Source organism: Podarcis cretensis (assembly GCF_951804945.1).
Source record: "Podarcis cretensis genome assembly, chromosome: 12".
In the NCBI taxonomy this organism is placed as follows: Eukaryota; Metazoa; Chordata; class Lepidosauria; order Squamata; family Lacertidae; genus Podarcis; species Podarcis cretensis.
The window spans coordinates 24,052,487-24,066,885 of NC_137181.1; the positions used below are offsets into that span (position 1 = coordinate 24,052,487).

Sequence of the window (14,399 nt, forward strand, 5' to 3'; positions counted from 1 at the left end):
CCAGGCTGCGCACCTGGTCCTTCAGGGGCACAGTTACCCCATTCAGGACCAGGGAATCCTCCACACCTGCCCGCCTCCTGTCCCCCCAAAACAGTACTTCTGTCTTGTCAGGATTCAACCTCAATCTGTTAGCCGCCATCCATCCTCCAACTGCTTCCAGACACTCACACAGGACCTTCACCGCCTTCACTGGTTCTGATTTAAAAGAGAGGTAGAGCTGGGTATCATCTGCATACTGATGAACACCCAGCCCAAACTTTGTTGTTGTTGTCTACTCCATTCCCGCCAACTGCCCCAATTCCACCGGGACTGCCATGGAAACTGTGAGGCAATCGTGGTTTCTCACTATGTCCCGCAAATCCTGGTTTTTGCAAGCAGGGACAAGTGGAATGTGACTGGTGCTGTGGCACCGAGTGCAGGGTTTCTGGGGCGGCGCAACAGGTGCCACCATTATTATGAAGGCAAGAAGCAGAGGCATGCACCAGATTTGGGCATCACCGGGTGCAACTGAAATTTTAGGCACCAAGGTCCGCTACTGATTGGGAAAGGGAGCGAGACTGGTCCCTCCTTCTCTTGCCTCTTACGAGCCCCAGCTCCTCTCCCTGCGCCGCTTCTCTCTTGGCTGCAATGCATATCCTTAGGAGTAAATACTATTGAACTCAGTGCAACTTTCTGCTGAGTAAATGGGTATATTGTAAGGATTCTATTAGGGCTTTAAAAAACAACAACAAACCAAGCATCATCAACATCAGCAATTATTACTTCTACAACATCAACTTTGTTGGACTGGTCATGTTGTGCAGATGCCTGATGATCGTCTTCCAAAGCAACTGCTCTATTCCAAACTTAAAAATGGAAAGCGTAATGCTGGTGGTCAACAAAAGAGGTTTAAAGACTGTCTCAAGGCAAATCTTTAAAAAATGTAGTATAAACACTGACAACCGAGAAACACTGGCCTGCGAGCACTCCAGTTGGAGAACAGCCTTTACCAAAGGTGTCATGGACTTTGAAGACACTCGAACTCAGGACGCAAGGGAGAAACATGCTAAGAGGAAGGCACGCTTGGCAAATCCACACCGTGATCAACTCCCGCCTGGAAACCAATGTCCCCACTGTGGAAGGACATGTGGATCCAGAATTGGCCTCCACAGTCACTTACACTCATTGTTAAAACCGTGTTTATGGAAGACAATCTTACTCAGCTATGAGTGATCACCAAAGAGAAGAAGAGAAAATAAGACTTCTACTACTACCAGCAAGTAACAACAAAATGGTTACATTGCAGAATTTACCTATTCCACTACTTTCTAAAAATGTACAGGATAAATGCTGCAGAATTAACTGTAAATGACACTGGGATGCCTGCTGATTTGGAAATGGTATTCACAGCAAAGCCCATTTTAATTAATGCTCCAAATTCTTCCCAGATGTTGCAACAAAGGTTCTGACAGGCCATTGACCATAAAACAGCTTGAATCCCAATGACATTCAAAGTTAGGGAATTGGAGATGCAGCATCCAGACGAGCACTGAGTGACAGAATAGAATCATAGAATAGAATCACAGCGTTGGAAGGGACCCTGAAGGTCATCTAATCAACGCCCCTGCAATGCAGGAAGTTTTTGCCCAAAGTGGGGGTCAAACCCACAACCTTCAAATTAAGAGTCTCATGTTCTACCACTTAGTTTAGGCATACTGTTTGCTTATGTCATATGCTGATATTTTCCTATCTAAAAATAATAATACAGTGGTACCTCAGTTTAAGAACAGTCCTGTTTACGAATGCTTCGGTTTACAAACTCTGCAAAACTGGAAGTAGTGTTCCGGTTTGGGAACTTTACCTCAGTCTAAGAACGGAAACCGAATGGTGGAAGGGCACCGGCGGCAGGAGGCCTCATTAGGGAAAGTGCGCCTCAGTTTAAGAACGGATTCAGGAACAGATTAAGTTCATAAACCAAGGTACCACTGTATCCATTTACGAAGTCACACATTTTTACACTCAAGACCTATGTCTCCCCATATAAACCAAGCTGGACTCGGCATTCATATAAACCAATTCATCCTCTGAGGCGCTTCTTCATGTGTCTCCTCCCTGTAAGGTCCAGAGGGTGGCAACACGAGAACGGGCCTTTTCTGCAGTGGCTCCCCGTTTGTGGAATGCTCTCCCCAGGGAGGTTCATCCAATCACCTTCCTTATATATGCTTAGGCGCCAGGCAAAAACGTTCCTCTTCAACTAGGCCTTTGGCTGATTAATATTCTACAGCCTTTTAAATGTGTTGGGTTTTTTTGGGGGGGGGTATTGTTTCTGTTTTAATATTTTATTTGTGTTTTTATCTTGTGAACCAGCACTCGGTGATCTTTTGATGAAGGGCGGTATATAAATTTAATACATAAATAAAAATAAATCTCTGGTTAGAAGGATGCTGGAATGAAGCTATGTGGTTTTAGCAGTAATGTTATAAAGGATTAAGTAAAAATGGATTGTTAACAGGTCAGAATGTAAAGTTACAATATATTAAGATAAATTAGTAAGATAAAAACAAAGAAGGAAAGGATTTGCTGAAACAACTAATGAACTAGAATACAAAAAAGGGAGGTGTGAGGAGGTCAAGGAAACAAGCAAATGATAGATAAGATATGGAAAGATGGATTTGTTTTTAATTGTTTTTATTTTTTTCTGTATTTTGTATTTTCTGTTTTTCTTTTTCTTTCTTTTTTATTCTTGTAACTTTTTGAAACACCAATAAATATTATTTAAAAAAATAAATAAATCTCTGATCCTGCTGCCACAGCTACAATCAAATGATAGAACTAGAGTAAAGGTAAAGGACCCCGGATGATAAAGTCCAGTCAAAGGTGACTATGGGGTACTGCGCTCATCTCGCTTTCAGGCTGAGGAAGCTTTCCGGGTCATGTGACCAGCATGACTAAACCACTTCTGGGGCAACGTGACACCATGACGGAAACCAGAGCGCACGGAAACACCACTTCCCGCCGTAGTGGTACCTATTTATCTGCTTGCACTGGTATGCTTTCAAACTGCTAGGTTGACAGAAGCTGGGACAGAGCAATGGAAGCTCACCCCATTGCAGGGATTTGAACTGCTGACCTTACAACCAGCAAGCCCAAGAGGCTCAGTGGTTTAGACCACAGCGCCACTCGTGTCCCAGTGCTCTTTTAAGATCTTACAGTGATTAGGGGTGGAAACCGCTAATGCAATGCCGCAGCCCCAAACTACGCACAAGAAATGAATGCATGAAAAACATATAAAAAGGACAACTTTATCTCAAGATAAAATGAATTCCATAGAGGAGGGCTGGGATACAAATTTGATAAACAAATTAAATAAATTAGTTCTCTTCTAAAATAAATTGTGCATTTTATATAAATAAATACACAAATACGTTCTCTTCTAAAAAGGTCTCCTCTCTTTTCTTCTCTCTCTCCTCCCGCTCATTCAGTGTTTGCTGGCTTTCACTAGGCATTTAAAGGAGTTCCTCTTCTAATTAAGCTTCACCTGTGGCTTTAGTTTGTTTAAAACTGAACTTCACACAGTGTGACATGTTATTTTCTCAGTCATGCCCACAAGTTAATTAGGGAATGTGTGTGCTATTCTGATATTACCTTCTCTGTTATTTTAATTTAATGTTCAGAAACCTCTGCTGTTTCTACCCAAGTGGGCACTCGTATCTCAGCAAACAAGACCCCAGATGTGAACATTTCTGAAAAAACAACAACAACAACAAATTAACAAACCTGAAGCTTCCCAGTTTTATTCAGAACAAGGTACAAAGCAGGCCTTTTCAATAAAGCAGTGTGTTTTTCTTCAAAAAGAAATCCAGCAAATATCCACAGAAAAGAGATACTGCGTGACTTTGAGCTACAGAGTCAGTTTTTCTACAACCAAACAGTCATCGAGGTCCAGGCTCCATCTTTTCTCCTTCCTCTTTTTTAGAGAATGAAGCAAAGCCTCTGAGTCAGTGAAAAAAGCCTACCATATATCCATTTACAGGACTTATTCATACGTAACGCAAAGCCAAACCTTGGCCAAACAAGAATGTGCAATCCGGTGGGTCAACCAGAGTGAAAATTGCAGCCACTTCACTCCTCCCCAGTCCTGCTGTGGCTACACTACCTGGAGTTAAGCCATGGTTTGGCTTAGTAACGAAGGCAAATGCAGGTTTCATTGCCACCACAGCTAAAATTGGTGCAATTTTTCTGGGGCCAGAAAAATGTGTTTGGGAGCCTAGATCAGGCCCCTGAACTAGGAGCTAGCCACTTTTGGTGTAGACAGTACCGAACTACATGGATGAATGATATAACTCAGTATTAGGCAGATGTCTATATACGCTACTGCCCAATATATCCACACTGAAGATTGTGTTCTGATGGTTACCTTTCTGAGCAAAAGGGGACAGCTGTCTGACTTGATATAAGGTAATTAGGTCTGTTCTCATCACTGAACTATGGTCTCACATAATGGAACTTACTGTGCATGAATGTGTGGGTCAGCCCAACCCCCCAGATGCTAACACAAATAATGGGCCAAGCCATCCCCTGCATCCTTTTGCCTAATGCTGGGCATGTGCTAGCTGGGGATCAGTGTTAGAAACTTGGATACGTAAGCTAGGTGCCAAATGGTTTCTTAACCCAGGGTTATAATCGCCAAAAGGGAATGTCTAGTTGCCATTTTGGGGCCAGATGGCTCGAAAGTCGTATTTTTCAATTTGACTTTTTGGTTCCTGAATTTCATTCCCATAGTGCAGATAAAATATCATGGATAGAATTCTAGAGGATGTGTTGCTAGTGTGTAAAAATAGTCAAGATCCCCAGACATGCACTTCCATGCACTGATAAGATTTAGACCTGCTTAAGTCTGGCAAGGGACTTAAGTCGGGACCGCGGGTGGCGCTGTGGGTTAAACCACAGTGCCTAGGACTTGCTGATCAAAAGGTTGGCGGTTCAAATCCCCACGCGACGGGGTGAGCTCCCGTCGTTCAGTCCCAGCTCCTGCCCACCTAGCAGTTCGGAAGCACCCCTAAGTGCAAGTAGATAAATAGGGACCGCTTTCTAGCGGGAAGGTAAATGGCGTTTCCGTGTGCGGCGCTGGTGCTGGCTCGACAGATGCAGCTTCATCACGCTGGCTACGTGACCCGGAAGTGTCTTCGGACAGCACTGGCTCCCGGCCTCTTGAGCAAGATGAGCGCGCAACCCTAGAGTCGGTCACGAATGGCCCTGACGGGCAGGGTTACCTTTACCTTTAAGTCTGGCAAGATTTCTTAATCAGGTGCCATCAGTCTATGCCCTAGGACTGCTGCATGCATTAAAAAAGGGAGAACAGAAGCGGAAAGAAACTTCCATTCCCCAACATCTCTAAAATGGGGGAAGCAATAGGGGAAAGTGCATAGCTGCGGAAACATGGAAGGATTTGCCTTGTGGGACACTGTATGGCAGGGAAAGGGAACTTGTGGCTCTCTGAATGTTACTGGACTCCCAACTTCCACCAACCTCAGCCAGCATGGCTAATGGGAGAATGATGGGAGTTGTAGTCTAACATCCTCTAGAGGGCCAGTTTCCCTACTGTAGTGGTTAGCAGTTATAAACTTAGTTGTGCCACATTCATATTTTTTTTGTCCTTCTGCTATGAAAGCAGTTAATAGGAATTTTGAACATTCTGCAATTCCACAACTATGAATATGGCTCCTGGGTGCAAAACCAACCATTCTGAGAAACTCTGCTTTCTTCCTCTTTCTTCCCCCAGAAGTGTGTCCCACTGTGCTCAATGAGGGGTACTTTCCAGCATTTTTTTTTTAATTAAAAAAAAAAAAAAGGATTGCAGCCTCGGAAGTATGTGGGGAAACACCTGGTGGCATCTGAAAAGCTGGAGTATTTAGCAAACTTCTCAAGGGGGCTGCATAATACTAGTGCACAGCTCTTGTCCAGGACTAGCCGGGCCAGAATTATGCAAATGCCAGCAAATCAGTGCAGAACTGTTTAATTACAGCAAATGCTGGCTGAGAACTGTAGATGCTTATGCATAAGAAATTCTTATTGCCTGTTCAGTGGACCAGACTCAGGTGCATAGGATTCCAGGTTAAGGCAAGCTGCAAACTTCAGCCTTTTTTGCAATGGAATTTGGGTTACATTGGTACAAAGTTTTCATAGTCTACGAGCACAGACTATACACAGGTTATCATCATTGCAGGGCACAGCAATTTCAGCTAAATTGTACAGCTGGGGAAACCAGAGCATGAAGAAGCGTATAGAGACATGCTGGAGGTTTCCGTTTGTGTTATTTATAAAGATAGTTCAGTGGCTGCATTACACAAAGTATCTGCAGAACGTTGATAACGGTTATGCTGGGAGGGGTGTTTGTTTTCTTAAAAAATCTGCTTTAATCTTTACCTGCCGGGCAAGACACTGTTTTGATCAGACGGGGTCTCGTTTGTCAATTTTCAGCTGCGTTACTATGGAAACTTCACAAAACATATGGAGTGTAGGCGATGCTACAGATCCATCACATTTGGGTAATGGACTGGGGGAGGGCAGTGCCAAAACCTCTTTTGTATTTATTGCCCTCTGAAACTAAACACATTCCTTGAGGGCTTTAAAAGGTTAAGGGGTTTTCCACGGATCTTTCGTAGCCAGTATAATGAGAACCTCCTGCTCAGTATCTCCTTAAGAATCTCTCTGCTCACTTCCCAACAAAGGGACTATCTTTGATTTGCTTCCTCGTGGGGTTTATTATCGAGAAGCTACTCATCTAGAGCCTGCTTATATGTCTTCCCACAAAACAGGGATTTAGGCTGGTGCTTCCAGTTCAGCCCTTAAACTTGAGCAGGAGACAGACGAATGACTTCATGAACTATCTTTTGGATTTTTCAGAACTGATGACCGGGATAGGCTCCAATGCTTTTTAAAGCTGTAGTCAGCATACAATTATTTACAGTAACTGGAATGGAAACCCCTTTCTGAATTTCAGTAAAGCATGATGTCTTGAAATCCACGAATTATAAGAGGCATTCCTGCAACAAAATGTGGCAGCACAGAATGCTGTTGTTCATTATGGCAACCACTCGGTTTGATTTCCCCTCCCTGTATTTCCATTCACAGTCAGCATTCCATGCTCACTGGTACATTTTTCGTTTTGAGTCCCTCCCCTTTTGTGACTTTTCTTTTTTTTAAAAAAAAGTCTGGTATTTCTGCATACTTTCAGTTACCCCACCCCACCCCCACCCCCCATTGCTGATACATCCCTTCTTATGTGTGAACAGTGCTGTTTAGGCTACATAAGCCATGGCACTCACAGCCTGAGCATTATAAACAGAGCTGAAGAGAACATTTTCAAAGAACGCTTTGCTGCAGCTCTACAGTGGTACCTCGGGTTAAGTACTTAATTCGTTCCGAAGGTCCGTTCTTAACCTGAAACTGTTCTTAACCTGAAGCACCACTTTAGCTAATGGGGCCTCCCGCTGCTGCCGTGCCGCCGGAGCACAATTTCTGTTCTCATCCTGAAGCAAAGTTCTTAACCTGAAGCACTATTTCTGGGTTAGCAGAGTCTGTAACCTGAAGCGTATGTAACCTGAGGTACCACTGTCCTATGGAAATATCCAGCTTGGTGTTGAGGAATCCACAGTTCAAACTGCACCACAGTCTCGCTAAGGCAAGCCATCTCTCCATCTCAATATGGAGTTAAGTCTATCCTCCCAGAGGTGATGTCAAAATAATTTGAATAATGTAAAGAGATTTCAAACTAATAATAATAATAATAATAATAATAGCTCTAGCTTTTGGTTGTTTTTAATTACAAGTCACCTTGAGTTTCCTGGATGACAGGTGGGATATAAATGTAAAAAAAAATATCAAATAAATAAACAAATTTATAAACAAACAAACAAGCAATGAGCAGGAATCACCAAAAGAAGCTATTTGGCAAAGATTGAGCTATAATAAAAGAAACAAGGGAGAAGGGGGAAAGGATACAGTACCCCCCCTTAAAGTCACAAGCTACATTTTGCATCAGGATATTGGCAGTCCATCCCCCCAACCTCTTTTTCCTAACCTAATAATGCTGCAGATGTGTTTGTTGAGAAAACAGCAATAATGTAGGCATCTAAATATAATCCTTGGAGGCAGCTGCAGGGGTGTGTGGCGACAAATCTGCCTTTGCTGAAAGTCCAGCCTTCATTCTGTTTCCAAAGTAGGTAATAAGTGAAGAGAGTTTCTGTTAAGTGCAAATGACCTTTAAGATCTAAGATGACTGCAAAATGGTTAATAATGAAATAGAAAGTGGGAAAGCCCTTTATTCTTCCTGACAGTTCATTTCAATCTTGCAAATGTTTGTTGATTATGTCCAGCCAGCCTAGTGCTTTTTCCCCATAAGAGGTACTCTCAGCCCATATGACAGAAAAATGCCACCCACGGTTTGCCAATATCATAACACTTCTTTCCTTTATCAGGCAGGCAGGAGAATACATTAGGCAAGGTGTTTCAAAACAATTTGCGGGATCTAATCAAAGAGTTACGACTACAACACTGAAGTGATTAATCAGATGACTAAAACATTTTGATCAACTCAAAAGGTGCCCTCAATTAATCTGGCATTTGAATAATAATAATAATAATAATAATAATAATATAAACTGCAATTTGCAAAATCCATATTGTTGTAAGAATTTCCTCCTGTGAGAGAGAAAATAGGACAAGCATCTTCTAAGATTATCCCTGTTGTGATATATACATGCAAACGCTAAAATGGAAGATTAGGCTCATTTCTTTTGTTTTTTCCTCTCATATGTAAACATAAGAAGAGTGAATCAATTAATTTTTAGAGGTAGCCTTAAAAAGGTTCAGGACCACAATAGCTCAAGGACTGTTTACCTCCATATGAACCTACCAAGACCCTGAAATTATTCTCTGAGGCCCTTCTTCGTGTGTCTCTTCCACATGAGGTCCAGAGGATGGCAACATGAGAACAGGCCTTTTCTGCAATGGCTCCCCGTTTGTGGAATGCCCTCCTCAGGGAGGTTTGTCTGGCGCCTTCGTTATATATCTTTAGGTGCCAGGAGAAAACTTTTCTTTAGGCAGGCCTTTGGCTGAATGACATCTAACACCCTTTAAAATGTGTTGTGGGAAGGTGGATTACTGGGTTGCCTTTGTTTTTGTTTTTATTCTGCAGTTTATGTCATTTATGTTGCAATTTTATGTTGTGAACCGCTTTGAGATCTACAGGTATAGAAAGAACAAGAATAAAAATAAAAATAAGTGAAAACCCCACATCTTCAGATAAAGAATTGCCCTGTACACATTTTAAACCAGACTTCCCCAACTTGGTACCCTTCAGATGGTTTGAACTACATACCCTTCAGCCCCAACCAGCATGCAGCTGATGAGAGTTTTAGGCCGAAACTTCCAGAGGGTACCAGTTTGGGGAAGGATCCCATCGTTCCTGACCATTTACCATAATGTCTGGGGCTGATGGGTACTGGAGTCCTACAACTACTGGAGAACCACAGGTCCCTGTCATAAGACAATATTCAGACACACCTTCTCCAAAACAATTGCTTAGGTTCACCAGCCTCTTACATTTGAAAAGTGCTACTCCTGTTTAATGCAAGATTAGATTTGATGGTCCAATTTAGCTTTAAAAAGTGTTATTGAAAGGGGGGCATGTGAACACGCTATAAAGGTAAAGGAAAAGGGACCCCTGACCATCAGGTCCAGTCGTGACCGACTCTGGGGTTGCAGCGCTCATCTCGCTTTATTGGCTGAGGGAGCCGGTGTACAGCTTCCGGGTCATGTGGCCAGCATGACTAAGCCGCTTCTGGGAAACCAGAGCAGCGCACTGAAACGCCATTCACCTTCCTGTGGAAGTGGTACCTATTTATCTACTTGCACTTTGACGTGCTTTCGAACCGCTAGGTTGGCAGAAGCTGGGACCGAGCAACGGGAGCTCATCCTGTTGCAGGGATTCGAACCGCCGACCTTCTGATCGGCAAGTCCTAGGCTCTGTGGTTTAACCGACAGCGCCACCCACGTCCCGAACACGATATGCACTGCCCTATATTCTTGCTGCTTTTCATTATCTTTGCCGCTACTCTGACAACCCAATCCTACACCTGACTTCTAAGCCCATTGCCAATGCTATATTCTTCTCTCCTAAATGAAAACATCTGAAATGTTCTGTCAGGAAGACTTTCTATCATCAGAGAGCTGGAAGGCCTCTCGTGGTTTCCTAGGTACCAGAATTAGCATACACAGGAATTCCCCCATGACAGATATCCACCTCTAGAAGAACAGGATTTGATTAATTATACTAATAATGGCAGTGCAAACTGATTTACCTCACAGACATGAATCAAGTAACCTTGGTAAAACATGGATTGAGGGAAAGGATATGCTAATTGCTCAAGCCAACCCATGTGAGTTTCTCTCTCTTTTTCTCTCTCTCTCATATTAATTGAGGGTCAAAAATCATCATTCAAGACTGCTTGGTAGTGAAATGCAAATGTTGTATGGATGGTAAAAAACAAAATTCTTGATCTGTTATAGATATGATGGAACTCCTTGCAATTTAGCACTGTGATATTTAAGGAGAATGATCATTTGAGCCCCTTAAAGGAGAAGCAACGAACTCTTTGTTGACATGATAAAAATTGGAAGTCGTCAAAAAACAAGCAATGGCTTGGTTCACACTGTCACACATAGCCACTGACAAAACCGTTGTGATGCCTCAGATTTGAATGTTCTCTCTTTTACTCCCTGGCATGCCATGTCATTTTGGGTCATTTTTATGAGAAAAGTGACTAAATCATCATCATCTCTTATTGATTCACTAAAACAGGGGTTCCCAAACTTTTTTTCAAAGAGGGCCAGATTTGATGAAGTGAACATGCATGAGGGCTGACCAAAGTTGCTGAGCTTTTTTTAGGATTAAAATTGCTGAGCTTTTTTTTGGAATTTTATCCCAGGACATATACTGCCACGCAGGCCAGATTAATTCAACCGGTGGGCCGGATTAGTCCCCCGAAACGGACTTTGGACATGCCTGCACTAAGAGCACAGTTTTCCTTTATGTGTGTGTTTCACAAAACATAAACCATAGTCACTTGTTCTCTCCTCCACTCCCCCAAAATGAATACCATTGCCTGATGGGAGAGCAGGGGAAAAGAGGAGAGAGCACATCATTACTACCTTTTCCCATATCCCCACAGCCTCCCACATGACTGAGACTGAATGTCTGCAGTGGAGAATCTGCTCTCTGTGGGTAGGCTCCCCACACAATTAAGAACCCTGATCTTCCAGCAGAGCAGGCTCCCTGCTGCAGACATTTGACCTCCAACATGAGGGGTCTGCAGGAAGAGCAATGGGGACATGCAGTCCTTCTTCCTGTTCTGCATACAAATAGGGAACGCTGTGGTCTAAACCACTGAGCTTCTTGGGCTTGCTGATCAGAAGGTTGGCGGTTTGAATCCGTACGACAGAGTGAGCTCCCATTGCTCTGTCCCAGCTTCTGCCAACCTAGCAGTTAGAAAGCACACCAGTGCAAGTAGATAAATAGGTACCGCTTCCGCAGGAAGGTGAATGGTGTTTCCATGCGCTCTGGCTTCTGTCACGGTGTTCCGCTGCACCAGAAGTAGTTTAATCATGCTGGCCAAATGACCTGGAAAGCTGTCTGTGGAAAAACACTGGCTTGCTCGGCCTGAGGTGAGATGAGCGCTACACCCCATAGTTGCCTTTGACTGGACTTAACCATCCAGGGGTCCTTTACCTTTACCTTTGCATACGATAGCAATTGCATTGAGGGGTGTGTGTTTGTTAGTTAATAGGGCTATGGTTTGCCTCCAGAGCACAACTGGAAATTATGCTCTAAGAGAGATTCCAATGCTGGTTTAGAGGCGAACCATCATTTACTCAATTCTGATGTAACAACAAACTATGGTTTGCACAAGTGAGAAAGTGCAGGAAGTAATCTCCGTGAACACATGCTGGGGATTGCATAGGATGCCCTCAGAACATTGAGAAAGGTTGAGAAAGGTTTCTTCTTTTTTCTTGGACAAACAGTAGAATAATACAGGATATTTCTTTTTCTATATTTGGTTGGTGATGCCTACCTATCTCATCATCTTGAGAGTTTGCGTGTCTGGTTGAGCGAAGGAGTGCCAGACACTTTTATCTCTTTCATTCCTAAGTATCTATGCCATCCTCCCCCCCCCCCCATACATCAACCTCTTCCCTCCATTACTAACCTTGCCATGAATTAAAAGCACACAACCCCAGCATTATCCCCTCCTTGGTCTGTTGTTAGCCATTCCCTTTCTTTTACAGAAACACCTCTTTTCCCTCTCTACTCCTCCATTTTAAAAGAGCTAAATGACAAAGCTCAGATTTGAAATCCTCTCCCCTCCCCTATTTCTTTTCAAAGATGGCCATACATAATGGCACCCCACGTATCTTTCCGTACAGGTGGGTGTCCTACTTTGGTAACAAGGAGTTGTTTGTGCAACTTTTATTTTAATGGTAGAACAGCAATTCTCATTGCAGAAGCGGAAGAAAAGCCGTAGCAGCCTACACAAAACACAGTCTTCTATGGGGCAAACTAGACATGGTTCAAAGCAAATCACATGCTGCTGTGTCATTAAAAGAATGTTACTAGCAAGTGCAAGTGAGGGCAGGTTTTTGCAGGGACTGCAGGTGTAACAGCTTTCTCCTCTGCAGCCCTTAAATGCCATAGGAAAGAAGCTCCCTTTGGCATCAGTGATAACCTCCCTCCTGTCTCTAAGCCCTAGAAGGATTTTCTTTAGCTGCAGCAGGGGAGCAAATGGGTAATCTCCTCCCTCATGCATAGAACCCAATGAAAACTGTCATCCTGCACCTACAATTAATAGTTTCTTTAAAAAAAAAATAAATGCAAGTTCTGTGCTTAGATCCATGTCTACTTTGACCCTACGCAGCAGCCATTCCAGAACTGAAACACTTGCCAATTGATCAACCATTCACAGCAAACTCTTAGCCAATTAGCAGTGTAACTGATGCATTTCTAAGTGGCTTGATGGATTGTTGTTCATATGTAAAAGTGAATGAAGAGGTCAAAGTCTTCCTATAATTAAATCTATTCACTTTTATAGACCTTTTAGGGTTAAACCTCTCAAGGCCTTTTAGGGTTAAACCTCTCAAGGCCTTTTAGGGTTAAACCTCTCAAGGCCTTTTAGGGTTAAACCTCTCAAGGCAGTTTTCAACATGTTAACGATCATCTATATACAGTAGTTGCAAGTCATGAAATGGTGAAAAATGAAGTGTGTGATATGACCACACGGCGTTTATAGGTCAGCAACTCCCTTTCCCTCTCTCCCACCATGCATCTAATAGTGAGGGGTCAGGAAAGGTGTAGGGAGAAGACATTTATTTAAAATGTTAATAAAATTTTCTGATCCATGGTAAGCACTATTTATACCAGTTTGCTGACACAGAGGACAGGGTGAATTTGAATGAACTGGTGATCTGGCCTACCCAATTTTGGATATTTCAAGCTCTACCGTAATTCATTCATTCTCTCTCTCTCTCTCTCTCTCTCTCTCAAGAAACCTGCTTTAAAACATCTGAAACTTGTCAGATTATTCAAAAGTGAAACGGGTAGAAAGCCACTTACCCCCAGTTGCCACAGTAATTTCACGTAGGAAATGGCCATAAAATGGAAAATCGAACGATAGATTCACTCTCTGCAAGGAACAACACCAGAAAAGAAAATCAATAATGTAAGGAATAGTAGAGACCCCATTCACTTTAAACCCATTCACTGCTGCTTTTGCCTTAAGGGTTGTTTTTTTTTTACAGTAGCCTTATGCCATCCTCAATTTGGAATCAAAAGTGGAAACAATTCTGCATACTAGATAAAGCTTGGAAACTTATATAGGGAGCATGTAGGGAACCCTAATTGCCAAGAGTTCTAAATCACGCATATAGAAAACCTCCCACATCAGAAGCCCTGGTCAACACAGAGGGGCAGGAGAAGCCAAATGGCTTTAGGGGTTGGGCTAAATGCATAGCCCCTTTCACTGCATTTTGGACCATGTACTATGCCTGAAGAGGGCTTGTCTTGTCAGTAAATCCCACCGACACACATAGGAAGGAGTTGGCTGCAGTGGACACAGTCATTACATAGCCTGTGTGATGCCACCAGCATGGCTGCTGAATTGTGCAGAGGAAAGCAGTGAAGAGGCTGCCTAGAAGAAGCAACAGCTGTGGAATAGCTCACAGCTTTATGGAAGGAAAGCACCAGGGGGCAGCTCTTCAGAAGCCGAGCTTTGCACACACTTCTGGTGCCAGTGTCCTATGCCAGGCACAAAGGCACACTTTGCAGCCATGCTCTCTCTTTCTGCTGGTATGGTATATTCTTCTTG

At 43.1% G+C, this 14,399-nt stretch overlaps 1 protein-coding gene across 1 annotated transcript in view; it reads right to left on the bottom strand.

The window, feature by feature from the left end:
- PLXDC2 (plexin domain containing 2) overlaps positions 1 to 14,399 on the bottom strand; it is a 250,187-nt gene that overhangs the window by 79,506 nt on the left and 156,282 nt on the right. Inside the window, exon 4 of the mRNA XM_079948329.1 lies at positions 13,649 to 13,718. Coding sequence (XP_079804455.1) covers positions 13,649 to 13,718 — 70 coding nt within the window. The remainder of the gene's footprint in view (positions 1 to 13,648; positions 13,719 to 14,399) is intronic.